The sequence below is a fragment of the Canis lupus genome, chromosome 12, assembly GCF_003254725.2.
Source record: "Canis lupus dingo isolate Sandy chromosome 12, ASM325472v2, whole genome shotgun sequence".
NCBI lineage: Eukaryota > Metazoa > Chordata > Mammalia > Carnivora > Canidae > Canis > Canis lupus.
This window is the reverse complement of record NC_064254.1, coordinates 66,588,803-66,614,980: the sequence shown is the minus strand read 5'-3', so window position 1 is coordinate 66,614,980 and position 26,178 is coordinate 66,588,803. Positions and strand designations below refer to the sequence as shown.

At 42.0% G+C, this 26,178-nt stretch overlaps 2 protein-coding genes across 10 annotated transcripts in view; both read left to right on the top strand.

Moving 5' to 3' along the window:
- PPIL6 (peptidylprolyl isomerase like 6) overlaps positions 1 to 3,784 on the top strand; it is a 31,119-nt gene extending 27,335 nt beyond the window's left edge. For 6 of the 9 annotated variants that reach the window (XM_025444553.3, XM_025444555.3, XM_025444550.3 and 3 more), the window contains one exon: positions 3,578 to 3,784. In XM_025444553.3, the coding sequence (XP_025300338.3) occupies positions 3,578 to 3,689 (112 nt within the window). In that variant the 3' untranslated portion in view covers positions 3,690 to 3,784. Of the gene's footprint in view, positions 1 to 642; positions 763 to 3,577 lie in introns of those variants that run through there. The other 3 variants (XM_025444549.3, XM_025444548.3, XM_025444545.3) reach the window with 2 other exon arrangements.
- A 6,806-nt stretch (positions 3,785 to 10,590) lies between these two features.
- CD164 (CD164 molecule) lies at positions 10,591 to 24,932 on the top strand. Its single transcript, XM_025444557.3, has 6 exons — positions 10,591 to 10,884; positions 13,702 to 13,785; positions 15,131 to 15,202; positions 16,441 to 16,476; positions 20,157 to 20,213; positions 22,345 to 24,932. Exons 1-6 carry the CDS (start codon positions 10,704 to 10,706, stop codon positions 22,509 to 22,511), a joined length of 597 nt encoding a protein of 198 aa, XP_025300342.1. The 5' UTR covers positions 10,591 to 10,703; the 3' UTR covers positions 22,512 to 24,932.
- Positions 24,933 to 26,178: the final 1,246 nt, after the last annotated feature.

Genomic DNA, 26,178 nt, shown 5'->3' with positions numbered 1-26,178 from the left:
AAATGCATTCTTCAATTATTTTAAGATCCAAATAACACACAATTTCTTGGATCATTTAAGTATCTTCCTGTCATCTTAACCACATGATTGGTGATCCTTCATATCTTCCAAAAGGTACCTTTCTCAGACACAAACATGACTACTTAAAATGTTTAATGCCTCCTTCTTCACCACCTCCACCCCCAGATGCATATAGCCTCAAATCTACAGTGGCACTCAGGGCCTTTACTGTCTGGCCCCACATCTTTTCCAGCTTTCACGTCTGTTAACCTCCTGACTCATTCATTGAACCAGTATTTTGTTAAGCACCTAGTGTATGCTAGTCATGGCACTCAGTCCTGGGGAAAGAGTGAATAGGCACAACTTCTGCCCTATTTAGGGAGCTTATAGTATATTAGAAACCAACAACTGTAAGCCCGTGAGACATAGGCTATGCCAGTTCTGTAGAGAGTACACTGGGGATACAGGAGAGAGAGGGAAGACACCATCCAACTCCTCTAGTAAAAGCAAACACAGATCCCTAGAGGATAGCAGTGGAGTGGAGGATGTGGTCTCCTTCTAATTATTATTTTCTATGTGATTTATCTTCCTCCAGGGGAATCTTGCTCACTCAATTTCATTGTACCTCTTTTATTGTTCTAGCCCAAGTATGATATCAACTGATCCTTTAAATCTCCAAATCAGAGCTGAGTCTGGGCTGAAGTATTTAAACAAGACCTTAAAGAAACACTAGGGATAAGCTGAAAGGCAGTACCACAAAAGGCAAGCAGATACTTTGACAAAGTCTAACTTTTTCAGGGGTACCATCCTTCCCCACTGTAGGGCTGCCTCTGTGTTAATGCTGTCTCTTCCTATCATCTCAGAGCATCCCGTTTATCCAAGCTTCTGGAATCCCAGACCTGTTTAGCAAGGTCCACAGAGAGACAGATCCTCCTTTTGAGCCCTAGTTTCTCATATATGAACTCACCCCTACAGATGGATGACACTAGAAATGCCTTTCAGGGGAGACTGTATCAACCCATAGTTTTGCCCAGCAGTTTTGCAGGGAAATATCAAAACACAAGCCTGTAAGCTCTCCATTCACACATGCATAGGTAGAAGAGGTATGTGTTGGGGACACTGGTGTGGGGGGAATTAATTTCATTATGAGGGACTTCCATACGGGGAAAGGGTCATAGAAAGCTTCATGAGAAGGTGAGGTGAGTATTGAAATTCAAGTAAAATTTAGCCAGAGAAAACTGAAATCAAAATGAGTAAAATCAAATTTTAGGAAGAGTGAAGAGCCTTTGCAGAGGGGCTTTAAGGAATAAGGAGAGCCTCTTAATTACAAGTCATTTGGTCTGGCTAGAGCTTAGTACCCCGGAGGTGAATGGAGAGACAGGAGGATGGAGAAAAGGAGATGGTCAAGGCCCAGATTCCAAAGGTCTATAGGTGTCATGCTGCTAAGTAGGTACTCCCACCCAAAGGGGATGGGAGGCCACGAAGGAACTAACTGGAAACAACATGACCAGGTTCTCATTTTGAAAAAATTCTTTGAAGCAAAAGTAACTAATTAATTGGCAAAGGATGAAAATGAAATTGGAAAGGCCAGTTAAGAAGGGATGATAGTAGTGCCATAAATGAAGTCCTGGTCCATGGCATCAGCAGTACAGAGAAGCAAGGAAAAGAAAAATTCAAGAGACACTTGGAAGGTAGATTCAACAAGACCTCATGATTATTTAGATGGCGGTGGGGAGATCATGGGAAGAGGATCGAGCAGTGGTATGTCAGACTCTTCTGCAGTGAGGCAAATATACTACAATCTGTGCTATCCAGTGTGTTAGCTGCTAGCCACATGTGGCCACTGGGCCCTCAAAATATGGCTGGTACAACGGAGGAACTAAATTTTAAATTTAAATACCCACATGTGGCCAGTGGCTACCGTACTGGGCAGTGAAGAAGGTCTAGAGAAACTCCTAGGATTTTAGAACTGGTTGGGTGGTTGAAGCCATTCACCAAGACAGAGAATATGGGACAGAAGTTCATGAATTCAGGATGGACAAGTTATGCTTCAGATTAGGACACCTACACACGTGAGGCAGGTGGCAACTCTGGAGTACCATCAGGAGGTATTCAAGGGGGGCAAAGGCTGGAAATGGAGATTTGGAAATTCTCACCATGGCAGCTGGACTGCAGCCGGACCAGACTACCATTGCTCCCAGGACAGCCTCTGGACCTTTGCTTATCTGCCTCCCTTTAGTCTGCCAAAATCCTGTTCAAGGCTTCAGTCAGAAACCTCCTGATTACCCAAATCATACTGTTTCTTTGTCCTCCTTGACACACTGTAAAAACTTGCATCTTCTGTTTTAACACCTGTCAGTGGAGAGATGCACAGAGTGGGTGCTCCTTCAGTATCTGTGAAACCAATCTAAAGAACAGGCTCTACATCCTCTTCGGTCAGAGGTGAATCTGTCTATTGACCTCTTGCTCTTCATCCTCAGAATGTACCTTGTGTTGGGCTCTGTGTCATGGTTTCTGATTGGGATAGTCTGAGGCAGACAAAGACATGACTAGAGCATGACCAGTGTTAGCACTGTCATGTCCCTGTGAAAGTTCATGAAATGGAAATTGCACCTTCCCCCAGCCACTGCCTCAACTCAAACACTGGCAAAGGGTACCAGTCCTATGTTTAGGGCTGTCTCTCTAGCCCAGGTTACTCTCTTTCAGTTGAAAGAACCATCATATGAGTCTAGCTCCACTCAGGGAGTTCCAGCTCATGGCCAGCAATGTCTACAGAGATCCAAACAAGCATGGCTTTGAGCTTTTATTTACATATTCAGTGACCTTGATCAAGTGCCTACTATGGGGACGGGCACTGTGTTAGGCAGTGAGTACTAAGTAAAGCATAAAGGATGTCTTCATGGGAGAAATTAATCCAAGAAGCATATAAATAGATGTTCAAATAACCCTGATAATTCCTATAAAGACAATGGGAAGCTTGACATAAGCAGGGATGGGTCTGGGAAACTTCCCTGAGGAATGATGACTGAGCTAAAATCTGAAGGAAGATCAGGAGGTGGGGAAGCAAAGGGGAAGCGGGGGTGGGGGGGGGCTGGGGGGGCAGGAGCAAAACAGACAGCTATGGCAAGAAAGCCACCAACATGGGATACTGAGGTACAGGTCAGTTCAGATGGGGCAGAGAGCCAGGGGAGGGCGCCACAGGACAGCACTGGAGGGGGGTGGGGAGGCCAGCCAAGGCAGGTCGTGATGGAGACTTTCGGTCTTTTATCATAAGAATAATGGGAAATTATTGGAGTGTTTTAAGCAGGGAGGTGAGATCAGACTTACAATTTCTTTTTTAGATTTTCATTTTTAAGAGATCTAACAGTAATGAGGAGACAGATTGAAAGGGTCCCAGAACAGATGTGGAGGAATTATGGCAAAGTGGACACATCTAGAGCTATTTATGATACTTATGACTGATGTTAATGTGATTTATAGGAAATAGCCTTAGCTAAACAGGATAGGATTCGATTTAGGAAAGGAAGCTAATGTGAAAGTTTATGACTAAATTTTCCATTTTTTTCCTCCTATACAGGCAGTTGATTGAAGGCACAGAGGTTCTTCAAAGACTAGAACTGGTTCCAACAGAGAATGAAAGGCCAAAACTACGATGTATAATTATTGACAGTGGAGATCTGTATGCCTGATTTTCATATCAACATTTTCTAACAACTTATTATTATGTATCTATCAGCTGTTTATATATTTAAACAGTGCTTGATAAAATATAATTTGAAAGCTCTGCAGACTCTGTAGGTTAGCTCACCCAACACCTGATCCCTCCCCATTTTCCTTTCTTGTCCGTGCCACAGAGACTATAAAAGCAAAACATTCAATTTCCCAGCCTCCTTTGCAGCCAATAGTGGCCATGGGATACCATCTGGGCAGTGAGACAAGAGTAGAATGCCAGTGGTCTTGCCCCTACCCCGTCATCTGGTCTGGAACACAGACAGGCTGGAGCCATGAAGGAAAGGCCAAGAGAACCGGAGATGTCAGCCCCAACTCTTTAACTGCAGAACCAATCCCAGCAAGTACCTATCTCTGGGCTTTTTACTGTGAGACAAATAGACTCCTGCTTGCTGACATTGCTACTGGTTGATTATTTTGCTACTTGTAGACAAAACCATTCTTTCCTTTTTTAAAAAAAGATTATTTAGGGCAGCCCCGGTGGCGCAGCGGTTTAGTGCCGCCTGCAGCCCAGGGTGTGGTCCTGGCGACCCGGGGTCGAGTCCCATGTTGGGCTCCCTTAAGGGAGCCTGCTTCTCCCTCTGCGTGTGTCTGCCTCTCTCTCTGTGTGTGTCTCTCACGAAGAGGGTCTGCCTCTCTCTCTGTGTGTGTCTCTCACGAATAAATCTTTAAAAAAAGATTATTTATTTATTCGTGAGAGACACACACAGAGAGAGAGGCAGACACACGCAGAGGGAGAAGCAGGCTCCCTTAAGGGGATCCCAATGTGGGACTCTATCCCAGGACCCAGGGATCACGCCCTGAGCTGAGGGCAGATGCTCAACTATTGAGCCACGGAAGTGCCCGCCAAAACCATTAATTTAGCAGCAGTACCTAATGGCTTCCCAATCCTAAAGCATTTAGAACAGAATTATGTTGTTTGTAAACTACATTTCTGCCCTGAGAAACTTGGTAAATAACCAAATAGAAAAAGAGACCATAAAAAAGTTCATTGTAGTATTTCATGGTTTATACACAGCACTCAGAAAAGGTCATGTACTTTGGCTACTTTTATAGGACAGAAAGAGAATGCTTCTCTCTGAGCCACACCAACCATATGAAAACCAAGTGCTTGGGTTAATCATCTCAACCCAAATCAGCCCTGCGGTGGTTGACTCCTGAGATGTTACTGGGGATCCTGCTTTGTCAGCTGCTCCTGGGGAGCCTTTAAAACAGACTGCCGGACCTTGTCCTTGATCTACTGAGTCAGTCTCTAAGTGTGGGAGAGGGACTCTGTACATTCATTTAGCTCAACCCAGAGGTTCTTGTTTAGCCAGCTGGGCACTAGTCATTTGGGAATCCGTGCAAGACAAAGGTAACTGGTTTCAACCCCCTCTTTGTAGTTACTGAAATGGGTGACTCTTTTGGTGGTGACCTTGCTTAGCTGCCTCCACCACCACTGCCATTGCATTCATGCTCTGCCCAAAGCCATTAAGTTTTGGGGGTTTTCTTGCCCATTTTGGAAAGTCTTCTAAGAATCTCTCCTTGATACAATCTTGAGGCAGGCCTCTAATGGACTCGGGGGTTGCCAAAAGTAGGCCTATGCTTTTTTTTTTTTTTTTTTTTTTACTTTGCATTTTGAAAGGATTATACATTTATAGGAAGTTACAAATATTACAGAGCAGTCCTGATCACCCAGATTCCCCAAAGGATACACCTTACACAAAAACTGTACCAGGCAATTGATAGTGGTACCATTTTATCATGTGTAGATTCATGTGATGGATACTACAGTTAAGCCACAGAACTTTCCAAAAAGACCTCCCTTGGCTACTCCTTTATAGTTACACCTACTCCTCTGCTCCCCACCATCCATCCCTGACAACTGAAATATGATTTTTTTTCTAAATAACAGCTTTACTGCTATTTGGTATAAGATTTTATACTAAGACTGGAGGTGAATAGGGAGAAAGCATATTGCCTATGTCACATTCTCAAGTGACCCAGAGGCAGCACAGTGTTCAGAATGTGTGTTCTGGAGCCAGACAGCCTGGGTTTGATCCTAGCTCTGTCATTCCCTAGATTGATAGACTCAGGCAAGACTTCACTGTGCCTCTATTTCTTCACATCAAAGCGGAGTACCTACTACCACAGAGTTGTTGTGAGGGTCCAAGGAATCAATAATTTGTATGCAGGAACTAGAATAGGACTTTTAATTAATGTATGCTCAATAAATTGCTGGTGTATAGCCTTCAGGTGTTGGCCTAGGAAGTTGTATTTTTTAAAAGCTCCCCAATGACTAATAGTGAGATTTAGGAAACACTAAAGAGGAGATAGCTCCTCTTTCTCTATTCTGAAGAGTTTTGGCCAACCTGAGACAGGCTAAACTATTTGCATGAAATCTCTAGATTCTCTCTCTCTGGGCCTTTGGATGGGTTCCTCTGGTCATACCTGGGACATTTCAATGGGGAGCTGGGCTTGCCACAGGGACTCTTACCAACTGGTAAAGCATGTGATGAACGAAACTGATACTTTGCTGAGATCCTAGTTAAAACAAATTACAAGCATTAGTCATGTAATAACAAGCAGCAGAATAATTCTCACTTGCTCTTACTTGCATGAACCTGTGTACTAGGGAATTAAGCACTTTATCTGATATTGTGAAAGAATCGAGATATTTCCATTGGTGTAAGAAGCTGATTCCAGCTCCCTTTACTTTTCAACTTACCTGCAAAGGTATAGGTAGAACTCTGCCAATGTTCTAAATGATGACAAGTTTCTGGTCCCTTTGTTTGCTCCCATTTCTTACTCTCAGGGTGTGCAGAAATTTTAATCACAAATCCGTAAGGCGCCTGGGTGGCTCAGTGGTTGAGCGTCTGCCTTTGGCTCAGGTCCTGATCCCTGGTCCTGAGATCGAGTCCCACATCAGGCTCCCTGTAGGGAGCCTGCTTCTCCCTCTGCCTGTGTCTCTGCCTCTCTCTCTCTCTGTGTGTCTCTCATGGATAAATAAAAAAATTTAAAAAAAGAACAAATCTGTAGGCAGTGGTTCTTATTACCACCATTTAAAGGTACATACAGTGATACTTCTGTAGAAGAATGATGTAGATGTGTAGCCACGTCATTTGGAGAAATTGAAGGATTCAAAACTTATCCCAATTAATTCCAAATATAAGATTTTGATTTAACCAAATTGAAAGACTCTGATTTGATTAAACAGAAGGAATTCTAGACTTTTCCACATCTGCAAGTATGAAAATAATGGTATTCTGATTTACACAAAATGTCATGTGATCTTGCCCTAATCACTAATATGGCAAAATCAAACGCATATTCTGTAACTTACACTAAGGCACGTTCATAAGGGGAATGTGGTATCTGGACATTTTTCTTATTTTGGGAGATTTAAGATAAACATTTAAAATTCTATCTAAAGAATTTGTCCCAACGGCAAGCCATGACCTATTTGTTAATGAATAAATAGTCTGGCAACCTCAGGATTCCATACTCTGAATTTTTGTGCTTTATACGTATCTTAGGAGTGTTTGTCCCATTACCTAGCATTGTGGCAAGCAAATAGCTTTTCACTTTCCTCATTTGTAGAAAGAAGAGATCAAAGAACTGTTAGCTCTGTCTGGCTATAAAACTTTAGAGACCTCTGAGTAAATTTATGAAATCAGTAACAATACTGAGTTTCAATTTCATTAGTAAAATGAGGGCACATCTGTCTCACAGTGCTTTGAGGACTGAGATAACACCAAGTCCCTGTTATGCTCAGTCTTAGCTATGATCATTAACATCACATTTTCAATTGACTGCATTTATTCAAAAGCATATCCTCCAAATTAAAATGGAGATAATAGTAGTAATGCACAGTACCAGGGAGTCGCCCGGGGTGTTTAGCTTGAACTTGGGTTGTTCCTAAGGAATATGTTAGAAAAACGGGTTCCTTGTTTTCTAATGGACTAAGAGATACAATGGGAAAAACTCGAGCAGACCCAGGGTTTGAAGCAGAGTAGAAATAATGCCTCAGGTGCCAGCCTCAACAGAATCTATGGGCAAGAGTTTTGCGTCTGTACCCTGCCCTTACATATATTTGTAAAACCAAACCAAACCTTTACAACAAAACGCTTTGCTTGATGTCATCTTGTGCATGACTGACTGTTAAAAACTGCAGCAATTTAGGAGGATAGGATAGTCCTCTACAAGTTATAATGTAAAGCGGTCTTCTCAAACTTTAAAACACATGTACATACGGATCTCAAGAAAAAATGCAAATCATTTGGGAGGTCTGAGATGAGGCCTGAAGATTTTGTGTCTCTAATATTCCAGGTGGTATGAATGTACCAGTTCATGAACCACACACTTCAAGCAGCAAGAGTAAAGCTGTGATTTTCAACCTAAGTTGCGGATTAAAAACACCTGGAGAGCTTTTAAAACTCCTGATGCCCAGGCATTTTTCCAGAGTAATTAAATCGGTACCCTGGCATCAGGATTTTTCGAAACTTCCCAGGTGATTCCTATGTTCACCCAAGACTGAGAACAAACGCTCTCAAGTGTAATGCTTCCTTCTGACATCCTGGAAGACATGGAAGAAATACCCATAGTCAAAGCAGGCAGCTTCCTAAAAGGACAATAACCCTAGTATGTTACCGGCAATCCCAGTCACAGTGTTAATAGTAAGAATGGGAATCTACAATTTTAGCTCACTTTAGTGACCTAAAGTTTATTTAAATATTATGATTGTTTAATATATGTTGTTAAGACTGTTATAAATGCCAGTCTTTGTTCTGGAACGATGAAGGGGCTTTGGAAGCCTTCCCTGAGCTAGCTCAACAGATGCCACGTCAAATAAGCCAATGCTTTCCTGGTCTTAAGAGTGTGAAATGTCCTCTTAAAGGCTATCAAAAGGGCAGCCCCAGTGGCCCAGCAGTTTAGCGGTGCTGTCAGTCCAGGGTGTGATTCTGGAGACCCGGGATCGAGTCCCACCACGGGCTCCCTGCATGGAGCCTGCTTCTCCCTCTGCTTCTCTCTTGTCTCTCTCTGTGTCTCTCATGAATAAAAAAAAAAAGGCTATCAAAAATCTGAAGGCTGGAGTTGAATACCCAGGTGACAGACTGTATAAACGAACGTCCTCCATGGTGGGGGGTATTCACGGTAGTGTGTAAACAAGCTGATCCACTGGGGTAGGGAAAGAACTTTTATTATATTTTTAACCTAAAAAAAAGTTTACTAATGCCTCCCTTTGGGTGTCAGATGGCCACGTGCATACGCTGGACGCCATACCCTGAGAGAAGAGACGTTCACTTAAGGCCGATAACGGGGCCTCATTTAAGTACCTGGCTGCACTCTCATCCTTCTGGCGATGTGGGACCTGGAACCCTCAGTTTGTCTATATCAAGCGAATCTCCAGCAAGTGTAGCCAATGAGACAAATGTTCCGGGGAAATCCCTGGGGGGCTCAGCGGTTTAGCGTCTGCCCTTGGCTCAGGGTGCGTGATCCTGGAGACTCAGGATCGAGTCCCGCATCGGGCTCCCTGCAGGGAGCCTGCTTCTCCCTCTGCCTGTGTCTGTGCCTCTCTCTCTCTCTGTGTGTCTAAGATAAATAAATAAAATCTTAAAAAAAAAAAGTAATGGACGTTATACTATATGTTGGCAAATCAAATTTCAATCAAAAATATATATAAATTAAAAGCCTGCTTCTCTCAAAAAAAAAAAAAAGTTTCTAGTCACGAGGGTACAAAAGGGCCCCACGGATTAGAGTCTTCCAGAAAGTTTTTAAAACTTCAAGTTGAGACCAAAAAAAAAAAAAAAAAGTTGATAGTCAACATTTTTCGGTGTCTTCATAGCGAAGCAGATCTCAGAAAAGCAATTAACGACCGTGTGCTATTTTATTTGGGTAAATGTACGTAATTAAACTTGAATGCGAATAACGGGGTGGGGTGGGGGGAAACGGCGTTAAGAACAGCTTTTATAAAAAATTAAATAAAATAAAAAAACAGCTTTTATACTCCCCATCTTGAGCCGCGGGTACAGGCAGGGCCGGGCGTCAGAGGGCGCTCACCTTTCCCAAAAGCCCGAGCAGGGACGGAGCTTGAAACAGGCCGGTTGGAAAGCCGGCCGCGAGGTGAAGCAACCGGGCTTCGGGCCCGCCGCTGTTCCCGAGCGTCGGTGTCCTCCCCGGTGAGGCAGGGGCCGGAGCGCACCGGCGATCCCCCCCCGCCCCCACCCCGGCTCGTCTCCGCCGGCGGTGGCGGCGCGGAACCCGGGGAAGGCCGGCGGGCAGGGGCGCGGCAGGCGGACACGGCCCCGCGCGCAGCGGGCCACCGGCTGCCGGGCGCTCGCGGGGGGCGCGGCGGGGCGCGACGCAACCACGCGGTTCCGTTTCCCGGGGCCCCAACCCCGCGTAACTCGCAGAAAGACCGATTTTCCGGGAGAGGAGCGCGGGTCCGTCGGCGAGGCGGGCACAGCGCCCACGTCAGGCCCCGGCCGGGCCTACACGCCCCTCACGGGCGCCGCCGCCGCGCGGCCTCGGGCCCCGGAGCGCCACCCGCGGAGTCACGTGGCCCGCGCGCTGCCAGCCGCGCCGTCGCCCCCGGCCGCCGAGCGCCACCTCAGGCGGGCTGTCCCATCCGAGCCGAGCGGGAGCCGTCCCCGCCGCCGGAACCAGAACAGCCCAGCTGCGTCTTGGGGGGGGCTCTCCGAGGGCAGCGGGGTCGTTCCCTGCGTCTGCGGAGCTGCTTCGCCACGTCCCGGCCGCTGTGAGACGAGAGGCGCCTCCCGGGTCTCCTCCCGATGCCCCTGTCCCCCCCCCCCGCGGCCGTGCCGTTGGTATCGCCCGCCCCGCGCCTCGCCCCCGCACGCCGTGGCCGGGGGCCCTCACGTGACCCCGGCGCGCTCTCGCGGGGGCCGGACTCTCCGAGGCGGTGCCGCAGGGGACAGGACGCGCGGAGCGGAGGGCGCCGCAGCAGTCGCCGGAACGCCGGAGCGCAGGCCGCGATGTCGGGGCTCTCCCGCCAGCTGTGCTGGGCCGCCGCCTGCCTGGCCGCGCTCTGTGCGCTGACCGCGGCTCAGAGCTTCAGCTCGGACCCGAACGGGACTACCACCACGACTCAGGCGACCACCGACGCAGCCACGACGCGGGTGACGACCGCCGCGCCGGCCACCACTCCGGCACCAGGTGGGCGCCGGCCCAGCGGGCTTCCGGGACTCGCCCGCCCGCCCGCCTGCCGCGTCCGCGGTGCGCGCGGGGCCGGGCCGGGCGGCGCTCCAGCAACATGGCGGCCCGTCCGGGAGCCGCCGGGCCGGGGGGGCGGGGGCGGGGGCGGGGGCGCGCCCCGGGGGGAGCGGCGGCCGTCGGGCTCCCTGCCGCCCCGAGGTGCCCCACGCCGCCGTGCTTTTCAAAAGTGCCTCGTAATCCCCAGTGTCACGTCAGCTCCAGAAGGGGGACGTGGCCGCCTCCCGCGTTGGCGGCGGCGGCCGTGAGGTGGACGGTGGGGCGGGCGACGCGCCTCCAGACCTGCCCACCCGGGGCCCCTGCTCCGAGAGCCGACGTCCCGGGCACCGGCGACCGCCGCCAGGACGGGAGGCGTCGGTGCTCGTGGCCGGGGTCTCAGAAAATAAGTCGCCTGCGATCTGACCGTTTGGACTTTGCGGATCAGTGTGGGATCCGGCTGAGGTTTGGGCGTTTGGTCAAATTAAAAGTTTACACTCCTCCCTGTGCGCAGAGGAAGAAAAGCCACCCCGTGGTGTGCCCGATGCTTCGTATGTTCCCCCTTTTGGTGTTTTAGGCTGAGCTGGAAGATAGGTGGTGAAATCCAGGAGGAAGATGGAGATGGACTAACTGCCCGGAGCGTAGGTTTAGTTGATTGTGAAGCTGGGGTTGGAACCCAGGTCTGCCGATTTTCTTTCTTTTTCTGTATCTTTTTCTTTTCTTTTTTTTCTTTTCTTTTCTTTTCTTTTTTTTTTTTTTTTGTTAAACCCTGTAATCGATTGGGGTACTGTGCTTGAGTCGTAACGCTGAAATCTCGAAGCAGAAATTGGCAATTCCGTGACAACACAAAAGAGAGCAGGGAAAATCGATTTGAGGTGAAAAGGAGCCCTAGGTATTTAAAACCCTGCAATCTAGTGTGATGGGTTATTCTAGTTAATATTGGGTAAGGAATAAGCGGCATCCTGACCGAAGAATTGCTGAAGTGGCAGATTTTTACCGTGGCTTCCCCACCCCAACCCCCCGCCGTGATCCCACTATTTTGAAGCTTCTTCTCTTGGTCTTTGTGTTTCATGAAAGTTTGATATATGATTAATAATGAGATGTAGCACAACTCAAAAATTGTTAAACGAGGGAGGTAATAAATTGCAATACAATACTGGACATTTCTGACTGCGCTGTTTTTAAGATGATAGGGCGCAGCATGTTTTGTCTCCGGCTTACTCGGCAGTTTCTTCGCAGAATTGTAGTTTTGGAGTGTGTATTTTTCCAAAGAGAAGCTTGGAGATACCCAAGTTAATTGCCTTTGTGTAACTGAAAGTCCCACTTGTGTAACTCAAAGTCCTACAAAGGAGATGATTTGTTTTCTCTAAGTAGCAGTTGGATAAGCCGCAGTCTAAAATGAAAGGTAGTAAGTTTTGTTCATTGACTGTGCTATTCAAACGTTAGTCATCAGGCACAAAAGATTTTGGACAACTAGCATTTTTTTTTTTTCAGTACACAAACCTCTGCAGAACTTATTTTCTACTTTGTGAATCCCTTACTCAAGGGTATTATATACATTCCAGTTCCTGAAAAATACTAGTGATAAAATATTGAAATGTGTTGCCTCTGTGCAGAACTTTTTTTTTTTTAAAAGCACGGGGAAAGCAAATGTGAATGTTTCTTTGGAGTCCTCTAGCTTCCAGGAAAATGGATAGGGTAGAGCCCTAGTCTAGACTTTTTGAGTTATTTGGCCTATATTATTGACAAAGACTCTGCTAATTCGTTAAACTGTACGTACGTGAATGTAGCCCCTCCAGGTGTTACTGTCCCTTATCCTCCAGTCATGGAGGACCCTGGAAATAGCGGATCATTTATGAATTACAAATCTGGGGTTTTCGGAATGAACATCATCGGGGTTTGGGTTCAACCTGTAACAAATTTTTATTACTTTAAAAAATTCCAGCATCTTAGCTGATGTTTCGGACCAGTGATTTCGTGTGTGTGTGTGTGTGTGTGTGTATAGTGTTGGCCTTACATAACACTGCCTTTTTTCCAATTTTTTACTTTTTAAGGATGCTTTAAAATGGCTCAAGAAACCCTGAGTGTCTGTGAAATAGTTGTTCTGTAGCAAAGGGTTGTTTAGATAGGTAATGGGCATTCCCGCTAGCTTGTGGGATTTTTTTTTCTTCCCTTTCTCTTGGTGTTTACTTCAGTTCCATAAGTCATTTATAATGATTGGAATTTCTTATTAAACCGGTGTATGTACTATTTTTATGTGTGTGATTAAAAACATGTAGATGGCCTACCCTAACAAATTTTTAAGTGTATATACACTATTGACCATAAGCACAGTGTTCTACAGATCTCCAGAACTTTTCCTCCTACTGGAAACTGTCCCCTGCTTGAGCAGATCTCCATTCCCCCTGCCCCCAGCCCTGGCAGCCATCATTCTGCTTTTCTGCTTCTGAGTTTGACTATTTTAGATACTTAATATTGGTGAAATGATGCAATATTTGTCCTTTTTTGAACGTCTAATTGAGTATAATGTCCTTACGGCTCATCCATGTTGTAGCATATGGCAGGATTTTCTTTTTTTATGGTTGAATAATATTCTATTGCAAAATGTATAACTTTTTTTTTTTTTAAACCATTCATCTGTTGATGGGCTATAACATCTTACCATTTCTCTGAATTAGTAAGTCTGGTACCGTACTTAATGCTCACTTTTGTTTAAAAAAGGTAAGTTGTACAAGCTTAAAGTGACGTCTCAACTGATTGGTTTTATATGCCCCTCCCCACCAGATCCCTGTGACAACCGCAACAGCTGTGTTTCCTGTGTGAACACTAGCGTTGATGCCACTGCCTGCTCTTGGATAGAATGTAAAGGTAAGAAGCTTTGGGATTGCTTTAATTTTAAGAATGCAAACTGTTAGAACATTTTACGATATCGTACGGGGTATTCCTGAATAACTTGAAAATTAGTAGAAAATTAGGAATATTGTGCACTACTTATTTTGCAAATCAAATACTTTTCCCTTGAAGTGCTTATTGCTTTGAACATTCCCCCTAAAATCTCCAGTCTCCCATTCTGTCCCCACCCCTTTAATTCCTTAAACTTGATAATTGAGGTTCAGTAGCTTTTAAAGGAAGAGAGATTTTAAAGCCTTTGAAGATTAAATGGACAAGTACACTGCAATCAGCTGTGGGAGAAAGTTGTGAGATTTTCCCCTGAAAACAGTTTCCCAGAAAAAGGAGGCATTTATCTGCTGCAGGTGTCCTGCTAGAGGAACTACAGAGACCTTAACAAATTTGTTGGATACTTAAATATGGGAGAAGAATGAGATGGGAAGAGAGGTGGTAGTTTTGTTCACTTTTAAAATTAGCCTGATTTGAGGGGTAAAGAGCTAGTTGGAGATACTTTGAAATGGCAGTAAGGTTTTTGGTAGAACCATGGGATTACAGCATATTCTGTCTTCTTCATGTAAGGTAGTTGGATTTTTTTTTTTCCTATCAGGAGAACAGTTTATCTTCTTCATTAAATCTAGGATTTCTAGGCATTATATCACTACATAATAAAGTTTAAAAACTGATTTTAAAATTAAAGTATTAGCTTAATTTGGGGTTAAATTTTTGTTGTGTAAGTGACTTTTTTTAAGTCATAAAATGGAATTTAATGGAATTTAAGAGTGTGCCCCTCTCTCCCATTGTGTATGGATGGCAGGGCTGTCATGTCTTGGGCCTTCAGTGCCCTACTGTAGGATATGTTGGGGAAGGGTCTCCTAGAAGTTTAACTGTCAGGAAATCAGTTTTAGAAAGTGTAGAAGACCAAGCAGAGATCTGGAACAGAGGTCATCCTGCTGCTATTGGGGTACCTCCCGTGGTTACTAAGCCTTTATTAGATCCTGACCACTCTCCCTATTGATTCATCCCTCTTGTGGGTTCCAGCAGCCTTCCCTATTCAGTAGTCCTGGCACAATTCTGTGTTTCTGATTTATCTGTTAAATATATTCATGTGGAGTATAGAAGAATATTTGGAAGGATTCTGTGTAGTATTTCTTAATCATGGAGAGAAGGAGAATAACATTATTTTCTTGGTCTGTGGACTTCTAAAGTGTTTATGCTTGAGTTTGATTTTTGGAAGCAATTCTGGAGCTTAGTAACAAAGTCAAAGATAATATAAACAAGTGATTGCTGTTCTTTGTCTCCCTCCCCCTTTCTTCCCCAACAACAGAGAAAAGCTACTGTTCACATAATACAACCGTTAGTGATTGCCAGGTGGTGAATAGCACACAGCTCTGTTCTGGTAAGTATTCACATTGGCTGCTGTGGGGAGTGGCCAAGAGGCGCGGAAGATCTTTGCCTCAGGAAGCCTTATTTCAGTATTTGGTTTGGCCATCTCCATAATTCTAACCTTTTAGAAATTTGGTTATAAATGGCATATTCATATGATCTAGAAGGACAATATTTTGAAACTTAGTTTAGTGATTTGACTGTACTGTGGAATGCTGTAGATATAGATATCTCCTTTTTATTTTTTTATTTTTATATAACTCTTCTGGAAATTCACTATAGTTTAGAGCCTCTGTTTGCATTTTATAGGACTGGACTCTTGTTCTAGCACTTTTCCTGGTTATAGTGCTGGTGATTGTCACAGTCTCTAGCATAGTTTGTTTTATGGTAAAATCTCTTCTGTATTCATCTGCTTTCTCATTTTTGTACTTTATTATTTTTTTAATAAAGTTTTATTTGAGAGAGAGCAAGCATGAGAGGGAATGAGATCACAGGCAGGGGAAAGAGAGAGTGAGAAGCAGACTCCCTGCTGAGCAGGGAGCCTGAGGCAGGGCTTGATCCCAGGACCCTGGCTGGGATCATGACCTGAGCAGAAGGCAGACCTGACTGAGCCACCCAGCTGCCCCAGGAACAAACGATTTTAGTATCTGTTATTAATGTGTGTCAGAAAACAGTGATAATTGTATCAAACCTGTGGTTTCATAAAAATATTGCAAAATTACAAAAATATCACAAGATTAAAGCATTTTAAAAGATACTAATTTAGAGAAAAATTGGGTAATTCTACTTAATTTGATTGATGTATCAGAATTAGTTTGGACTATGTAGCAGCAATACAACCGTTAGGGACCCAAGCTGTTTACTGTCAAAATATCTTTGACCTTGCTCTGTAAGGTGAGCGCTCCATAGCTGGAGCCAACATATTGATTTTCCTGCCAACAGGAAGAGGAAAGAGGCCCATATCTACCTACAGATGCTTTCTAGCAGTTACACTGGGCTGTCTACCTTGGGGAGGCTAAGGAATGTTTGTCTTTCCTCAGGGGAGGGAAGTGTCAACTATTGTTTGGTGCTTCTATTTCTAAAGAAGGGGAGATCAGTATTTGGTAGAACAACTGTCCGTTTCCTCCATAAGGTTATACTTAAATGCAAAAATTGTAAAAGTGGTACTCAAATGTCTGCAACTTGAAAAATAGTGTAATAGATTGTAATATTTTAGATTGCTTTGACTTAATGCCTGTTTGTTTTAAATAGCACCGGAGCCCACTATGATGCCAACCAATTCTACAGGTAATACAAGATAATTCCCCCTCTTTTAGGATTTTTAAGGTCTCTTGATGGACTTTTTAGTACTTAAATACCTAAAAGTTGTTACTATAATTTTAAAAATTAGTAGATGTGTTTAGTTTTGGATCATAACGATTACGTTAATATGAACTGTTTGTGCCAGTGACCTGTAACTCCAGTGTTTGATATTCATTGAATATGGGAGGATTTATCATATCTTTGGTTTGAGTTTGAGTCCATAAACTGCTTTTTGTGGGTTTTGTGAAAATCTTGGGAAATACAGAAGCCTAAAAGAAATGAAGATTCCTTATGATTCCCATCATCCAGAGGTATACCAAAATGTTTTCAGTCATAAAGTTCTCCTAGTCTTGTGTATCTCTTAATAGATAAACTTACTATGAAATTGGAGAATATGTCCATGCATATTTGATTTGTTTTCTCTCTTACATTGTTGTATAGACTTTACTCATCCTGCACTTGGTTGGATAGTTATGTTAGGTCATCTTTCTCCATGCAGCAGATGTCTTCAGGGAAACATTTGCTGTTATCCCTGATAGTGATTGATTCAAACAGCATTCCTAGGTCAGAAGATAGGATTGTTTTAGGACTAAATAGTGATTGCTTTCCAGAAAGATATGCTTTTCATTCCCATCAACAACTAGAAAGTTTTTCACTATACTTTCAAAGGATTAGATAATTTCTCCTTTTAAAAATCTTTACAAAAGTGATAGGAGGAATAAATCATGAAAAAAAAAAAAATCTACTCCAGGACAAGTACTAGGCTGGATGATAGAAACTGGAGACCGAAGACATTTTGTCTATCATAGGAACTGTGAAAGAGGTAAGCACACTGTGCTGAGACATTTGTAGGAAGGCCTATATATGGAGTAACATGGCAAATGTGGTGACAGTTTTCTGGAGATGTTGATTGAATCTGAAATGATTCTGGTAAATCATGAGGACAGCTTCCCAAGTGGAGCAAGGTGGTCAGTACATGTGAAGGTGATGTGAAGGAGTATAATTAGGTCAGGGAATTGCATTTGGAGTACGTGGTGAGGAAATGTTGAGCTGTGGACACTCAGCAGGATAAGAGTCAGATTGGGAAGACAGATTGGAACAGGAGACAAGAGCGAACACAGGGAGATTAGAATAGATAACCTGTGCAGGGCATTCTGGAGAATTCATAGGGGAAGAGTTGCAGATGCATGCAAATAGTAGGAGGGGTAGGGCTTGAGGGAGGTGACGGCAGAGCTCTTAGCTGACAGTACAGGTAAGCTGATCAGTGTGGGCAAGAGTGTAGTGTCCACTATAGCAGCTTGTAGGGAGAATAGGGCCTGAGGCCCAAACTCCAGGGCACCGTAATGTCTAAGGGTTGGAAGAGGGCCAGAGAGGAAACCGAACCGAGTAGGGACGGGCAGAGAGATGGATCCAAGAATGTGTGTGTGTGTGTGTGTGTGTGTGTGTGTGTGTGTATTTTAGGTATATTTTTTTTTTTGAGGAAGAAGTCAGAATCTATTACAAGGACCAGAACTCCTTTTGAAAGACTTGAGCAGTGGTGAACTGGCTCATACCAGGTTTTGGTAGCCATTTGTGCATAGCTCTTCCAGCTACACTACACACTCGGTGAAATTGTGCTGGTAGCTTCAATTACTATGGAAATATTCATTCGATAGGAATCTGCAAATGCTTCAGAACTTTTGGAGAGTACATATAAGTCACTGACTAGAAGACGTTAAAGATTGATGAAAGCAGAGATATTGAGAGAAAAATTAATCAATTTCCAGAAGGTGAGATGTGAACCGAAAGGGGGAAACAGTTTCTTAAACCATTATGGATTCACTTTTAATTTCTTCTCTGTGAATCTTGTAGTTTTCATGCTTGCTCCACACTGGGTTCTCCAGCGAAGTACCGTGGAGTCTCCCTTGTTTTCTCTCTCTGGTTCTGTAAAGTGGAAGTCAGGGCTTGCTTATAGAAAATGCATGTTGAGTGGCAATTAGTGGTTGAAAAACAAACCTTTATATGGTCTCTTTCCATGGCTACTGCTGAAAGAGAACAAATGAGTTAAGGGATTATTAGATGATGTAAGGAGAACCTAATAATCCTTTTATGTAAAAGGTGTTCAGTGGGGTTAATTATTATAGTCTTCTGTTAGTAGTTATAAATATTACAAATAAAAATATTTGTAAATAACCTCTTATAATAGAATGACTAGATTATGTCAGAAATATAGTGGGAAATGTTCATAATATATTAAGTGGAAGACAAACCATTAAGTTCCAGTACTTTTTAAATCTTTTTGTTGTATAAATTCCTAGAGAAGTGGCCAGCAGGAAGTAACATGTTACTGAGTGGTGGGATTACATAATTTACTGTATTTATAAAATTCTCCATCACCAAGAGCTTTTGTAAGTGCTGAATTATTTTTTAATGAAAGGAACATAGGTCAGTGGAGGTTTATTCCCTAGGTATTGGGTAATTTTGAAAATTTTATCAAAGTATTTGGTCAAAAGTAAAAGTGTGTAAATGTGTTCCCTATTTGCAAAAAAAATTAGTTTGTGGCATGTTTGGAGGATTGGTAGTAAGAATCAAATGGCAAATTAGCAAACTTTTTTCCCTACCATTGTTAGATAAAATTTAGTAATAGCGTTTTAAGATTGAAAAGAATACATTTAGTTTATAAAGTGTTATTTTTTGCAGTTACACAGAATGTATAGCAACTAAAACTTTTAAGGGATTAAAAGTCTGAAAATAACCATATCCTTTAATCTAGGAATTCTGTATAAGAATCAACTCTATCAGAGATGAAATCAGATATTTCCCTGCTAGGTGTTTATAGTATGGAGAAATGAGAGATGACCTAATTGTCCATCCAAGAGTAAGTAAGTAGGTAAAATGTGTACAGCAGTGCTCATGAGAGGAAAGGATACAAACACGTATGAGAATATCCCAGCAGAGTTGTTCTCATTTATTAGAATCTGTTAGTGGTATCTGTACTGAGAGAAGTCGGTTAATAATACAGTGCTCTGGTTCCTAAATTTGTTTACATTCAAATTAATTCTTCTCACGAGAGTTCATTTTCTCTACAGGCATCATCAGGTAATTTAAATTGGGGGAATCTGTAGCCCGAGGGGATCTGTTCTTAAAATAAAATTTTATTGGAATAGAACCATGCCTGTTGATTTGCATGTTGTCCTTGGCTGCTTTACACTATGCAGCGCACAAAGCCTAAATTACACACACTGTCTGCCCCTTTAAGAAAAGTTTGCCAGCCCCTTGAAATGAAGAAGCCACGCCAACCTTGATACCTACCTGGGAAATACTGAGCCACACTTATTTCTTACCATGACTTTTTAAGTTAATAGTTTCTGTCATAGAAGCATTAAAAAAACGATAGTTCCCCTCACCTAAACACTAATTCTTCTCCTGTTTGTCCTTTTACAAACTTTATCCAGATGTTAACATAGATAAAATTTTATAATTGCTTAATGTTTTCAAAAGCTTAATTTAAAGGCTAGTATTCTGGCTGTGGAGATAGGTGTTAGTGAACCATTACCTGAAATGTGGCCTTTATTCTCTAAAAGGAAAACACGTTGAAGTTGGTAGCCTTATTTTAAAAAGACTAATTGCTAGATACTGGGAAGTATGGAAATTTAAGTTTTTAATAAGTTTTGTTTACATTTCAGCTAAAACCACAACTCAGCCTTCCTCTTCTACAGCTACCACCACAGCTACTACATCAGGTATTTGAGGATTTTTTTAAAAACTAATAGTAAGGTAGGAGTTGTATATACAGCATTGCCTTTTATTGTTTTTGCCAACAGCTTTATTCATAATGGTTGTGAACTAAAACTCATCTCTTCAATTTGGAGGACTGAGATAGGAGGCTGTTAAAGCAGTAATGGTACATTTGCTGCGAGTCCTTTTCTCATTTTTTAATGTGTAACCAGCCACATTGGCGTGATACATTAGAGTTCAGAGAGAGTGTTCTTCCAAAACTTTTTTAGTACAATTTGTAGGTGAGATCTGTCTTATAAATTACAAATTAAATACTGATTACTATTAGGAATTAGTTGTGTACTGTATTAGATGGTGGCAGTTGGAGTGAAGATAATATAGCCATCCTTTTAAGTACTGAGAGGTCTAAAAAGCCAAGATCAGTGCCAAATGTGCACTTCTGCCATATTTCTCACCATTTCTTTACATGCCTTTTTTTTTTTTAAGATTTTATTTATTTATTCATGATAGAGAGAGGCAGAAGCAGGCTCCATGCAGGGAGCCCAATGCGGGATTCGATCCCAGGACTCCAGGATCAGGCCCTGGGCCAAAGGCAGGCGCTGAACCACTGAGCCACCCAGGGATCCCCTTTACATCCCTTTCTCTTTTTTTTTTTTTTTTTTTTAAGATTTTATTCATTTATTTATTCATGAAAGACACACACAGAGAGAGAGAGAGAGGTAGAGACACAGGCAGCGGGAGAAGCAGGCTCCATGCAGGGAGCCTGACGGACTCGATCCCAGGTCTCCAGGGCTAAAGGAGGCACTAAACCTCTGAGCCACGTGGGCTGCCCCCCTTTCTAACCTTTAAAAGTGTGAGAGGTAACAGTTTACTAAATAATGATTTGATGTGTTGTAAACTAGCTCATATTTAGGTGATGCCACAGGACATTGCAGATACACAGGTTATGAATCCTTCCCCCCATCCCTATTTAAAATACTGGCATTTACTGTGTCTCTGCCTCTCTCTCTCTCTCTCTCTGTGACTATCATGAATAAATAAAAAAAAATAAAATAAAATAAAATAAAATACTGGCATTTATCTCTCGCCCCATTCGTTTGGCTTATTCTTGTGCTACCTTTCTTGGTTTCAGGGAAACTATTTTGTCTTCACAGGAAGAAATACAGAACAGTTGTAATTAATTTTAAAGCTGGCCAGCTTATTATACAGCCACCAGAACCAGTGTTTGATACTCTATTTAATTTTTTAAATTTTTTTTTTTTTTTTTTTTTATAATAGTCACAGAGAGAGAGAGAGAGAGGCAGAGACACAGGCAGAGGGAGAAGCAGGCTCCATGCACCGGGAGCCCGATGTGGGATTCGATCCCGGGTCTCCAGGATCAGGCCCTGGGCCAAAGGCAGGCGCCAAACAGCTGCGCCACCCAGGGATCCCCTGATACTCTATTTAAAAAAAAAAAAAGTCACTTAAAATAAATTGCTTTTTATTAAAATGAAGGGTGGCCTACTTGAAACCTTTTACGCCCTAAAAAAAAAAAAAAATGTGTTCTGTTTCCTCCTGAAACATTTTACTTCCTGAAAAGAGCATTCAACCTTTTGTGGGTTTTTTCCCATAGTGTTTGGTAATGCTTATAAAATTTACATAGTAAGATTTACGATACCTTTAACAACAAGTACTTTTGTTTGTTGAAACTATAAGTTGCAGATACTTAAGATATATTTTTGTAGTTTGAAAAATTGCAACCAGATTTTTGCTCACCATGTATATTTAGTAAAATTTAAAAGTATGATTTTTCAACACAGATATTAATATTTACTGTAACAACAATATGTTATCTGAAGAAATTGCAAATTTTTAAAGTGCTTTGTATCTTCTCAGGCCATAGTTTATGTACCAAGAGAATCTATTTCTGTCATTTTCGTGTTTGAATTTATATGGTAGGTTTGACCACCTGATATCATTGGATGGAATAAATAGGATAAGTTCTAGTTGTAAAGATCTGACTCCAAGAGCAAATACTTAATAAAATTTAACTCATGGGAAAGTCAAAGTAGAGGTTCAGGGTGGGTCTTGAAATTATGGATAGAGGATTATGGGACTTATTAAGTATTGTTATTTTTTTCTTCCTAATTTAAACAGGTACAACTAATATTACTTTAAGTCCAACTTCACAACCTGGGCGGAAGTCTACCTTCGATGCAGCCAGTTTCATTGGAGGAATTGTCCTCATCTTGGGTGTGCAGGCTGTAATCTTCTTTCTCTATAAATTCTGCAAATCGAAAGAACGAAACTACCACACTCTGTAAACAGACCCATTAAATTAACAAGAACTGGTGTGTGACTCACTGAAACCAAAATATTATCTTTCAAGATGTCCCACATGGAAGACGCTATTCCAGGATCTTTATATTTTCAAAGGATGCATATAGGATACTTTGGAGCATCGTCCTTGAGGAAAAATCACTTAAGTCATTTTGCTCAACAGGAATATTTAAAATATTCTGCATGAATCCTTGTGGCTGTCTTCTTTTTTATTTTAAATGGCTGCTGCTGTGGGATTATGTTCTCTCTTCTTGACATACCAAATGTAACTCTGTAAGTGATGGAAAACATTGTCCTACGCAGACAACCTCATGACTCTTTTGGCAGTTTAAATTTAGTCCTTTTAAAGCCTAAAAGCTGCATTACTTTCATCCTATCTCAGGATGTAGTTTAGTGACCAGAATTGAGAAGAATGTGCCAAATGAGCATCAATCGGGTGGACTTTTGGCTGTCCTTTCAAAAGTGGAATAAATCTATACATTTAGTATCCTTAGAGTAAACTGTATCCTTAGAGTAAAATTTTGTGCTTGATAACAGTTATTTTTTCTACATTAGAAATAAGATGCCACACAGGGAATTACATTCCAGAGTTAAACGAGTGGAAAGGATACAGACCATTAAAGAATAGCAGGTTATCATCGTTCATACTTGTAAAGCACCTTAAATCACAGAAAATAAAGAACAGTGCCTTAAAAAGACAGACGGAAAGGTAGACTGTGACTTCAGATGTTTGTGATTTATTCTTTCACAGGAGGAAAGGTGAAGGTTGGTTTGATGATGTAACTGTTGACGAGCTGTAGTAGACCTGCTTTTAGATACCGTACTGTTAGTATTTAATTGAAATTTTACTATTTTATTTCAGACCTAAGCAAGTTAAGCTAAAGGATGTTCTACAAAGTTGAAAGCCTTCATATAGTGAACTTCCCAACATTTTTCTTAGGCTGTTAAAAAGTATAAAAATAAAGTTGACTGATTTCTATTTTCCTTGGTACTTTAGGCAGTATCCTAACACTGTTGTACCTTGAGAGAATTTTCACCAAGCTTCCTTGAAAAGTAACTTTTTTTGAGGCAAGAAGGAAATAAGTTGTTTTAGGGTCATTTATTAATTCTTTAATGAGACAATCATTTTAAGTTTTGAGACCAGAAATGTGACCAGTATAATTTCAGAAAATCTAAGGAATGTTAGTTGATTTGGATCACTGTAGATTTTTAACAATGAATGCCCTGGATTGACAGATTGTGCTTTCTCTTTTTTTTTTTTCTCTTTCTCTCCCATCCTTCTTATTAGTTTCAGTTCCTATAGTATAATAAGCATGCATACTTTAGGTTTTTTTAGTTTTCTTAGGAAGCACTAGTTTTTTCAGTTTTAGAGGATGCTGCTCCCCTGCTTTTGACATATTGGATTAGTTCAGAGGTTTACATTAGTTTTATAAAAGCTTTGCTTTTCTAGGTCATTAAAGGGTTTTTTTTTTTTTTTTCTTTTTTTAGCTTTTTTAGCCTATAGGGGCTGAGTTTAGCACTTGGTTTTCAATATTTTGTAGTAGGAAATGACAGGTTGCTTTGGTCCATTTCATAAACCCAAATTCCTTGCATTTAGATATGATTATATTCAAGGTTCTTAAAATGAAGATTTACTGTTTCTTTGTTACTTGCTGGTACAGTTTAAGTTTGTTTCACTTGCACATTTGTACATACACCAAATGTTTTCAAGTGCCTTAATTGTTTAAAATCTCTGGCTTCAAAGGTTTTTGGGAAAAAGGTGGGTTTACCTCACATTCTTGTGTTTTCATTAGTAATATTCTGAGATTAGTTCTAGGAACCTCACAAAAATTTTTATTATGGTGCCATGGTTGTTAGTTTTTAGTGAGTGCTGTAAGATCCAAGATTCATTTTAAAATATACAGAATTTCCTTTCTCCCAAAGTGGCAAAATTTAGCTACAGTGGTACAAATATCATTTACCTAGATGTGAATACCTTGTCACACGTTAATGTCAACACATACAGCAATTTCTGTGAAAAGTAGCTGATGAAGCCTCTCGTTTTCTGTAATTTTGAATACTGCTCTGGCAACAAAACCATAATATGAAACCAGTTAGATTCTGCAAGAAGAGCTCTTACAACAGAACTCACAGCCTCCCCCCCTCACCTTCCTTTGGTATCTTGAGCCATTAATGATTTTTTTTTTTAATCCAGAAGGTATATTAAGAAACCTTTTCAGATTTTTCTCCTGATATGTTCATGTGGTTGTAGTTCTATCAAAACACCTTATTTTACCTTACAGACCTTCGTTGCACAGGCAGACACTGCTGTATTTAGAAATTTCTATTTCAGTTCATTAAAAACTGCAAAACCAATCTGTATCATGTACCAAACTGATTTAAAATAAATCTACATGTTTATTGAATCAATCTGTTCTTCTTTATTAACTGAAGTGTTTTTGCATTTTTTTTTATTTTTTTATTTTTTATTTATTTTTTTAAATCTATTTACCTATGATAGTCACACACAGAGAGAGAGAGAGAGGCAGAGACACAGGCAGAGGGAAAAGCAGGCTCCATGCACTGAGAGCCCGATGTGGGATTCGATCCCGGGTCTCCAGGATCGCGCCCTGGGCCAAAGGCAGGCGCCAAACCGCTGCGCCACCCAGGGATCCCCTGTTTTTGCATTTTGATTATGAAATTTAATGTTAGCGAATTGACCTGATCAGTCCGCTTGGGGATCGGTGGTCTACTGAGTTTTTATTGCTCTCCACCACCAGCAGGCCGCGACTGAGATCCGCGTTCGTCGGTGGAGAGCAGAGCCTTAGAAACGGCGCTTTCAGCTTTGCCGAGGGCAGTCCGTGAGCCTCTGCCTTGCGTGGCCTTCCCGGGGAAAGCTGTCCTGTCGTCCTCTCCCCTCTGCACAGAGCTCGGTTTTCCTTTGTTGCTTTTTTAAGATGTTTCTCTGTCGCAGGTTTGAACAACTTGATTATGATGTGCTATCGTTTCTTGAGCTTGGGGTTTGTTGGGTTTCTTGGGTCTATGCTTTTCATCAGATGTGGACGTTTTTCAGCTGTTGTTTCTTCAAATATTTTTCTTTCCTTTCCCTTCTCTGTTGGGGATCCTGGCTACTGGAAGTTGATCACAGCTCATCCATGCGCTATTTAGTTTTTTGATCTTTTTCTGTTTCATGTCCGATTACTTGTTCACTAGTGCTACAGTTTAATCTACTGTAGTCTTACCCAGTTTTTCATGTCAGATGTCTTCATTTCTAGAAGTTCTTTTTGGGTGTTTTTAGATCTTTCATGCCTACATATTTATTCTTTAGTTTTTGAGCATACCGTGAGTTTTCTAATGCCTATGTCTGCTAACTGTAATACTGGGTCAGTTTGATTTTTTTTTTTGCTCATTCTGGTGTCCTACTTTTTCCTGTTTCCTTGCATGCAAGGTGTGAATTATAACCTGTTACGTGCTGGTTATTTTTGTTCTGGGATGTAGAAAATAGTTTGATCCTTTTTAGGTTTAAACTTTGTTAGGTGAGAGCGGAGCAGCATGTATTGGGCTGATAGTTCCCCTGTTGTGAGTCAGGAAGACCCTTCAGAGTACCCGGTGCCCCTGGATTAGGAGGCTTTCTAGTCTGGCTGCAGGGAAGGCTTTGCTCCTAGCCTTGTG

Bases quoted from the DNA above. Each gene is read 5' to 3' on its own strand.
- CD164 (XM_025444557.3), top strand. From the start codon at position 10,704: ATGTCGGGGCTCTCCCGCCAGCTGTGCTGGGCCGCCGCCTGCCTGGCC. The intron at 15,203-16,440 runs GTAAGTATTCAC...TGTTTTAAATAG, and splicing joins TAGCACACAGCTCTGTTCTG to CACCGGAGCCCACTATGATG. The intron at 20,214-22,344 runs GTATTTGAGGAT...TAATTTAAACAG, and splicing joins CACCACAGCTACTACATCAG to GTACAACTAATATTACTTTA.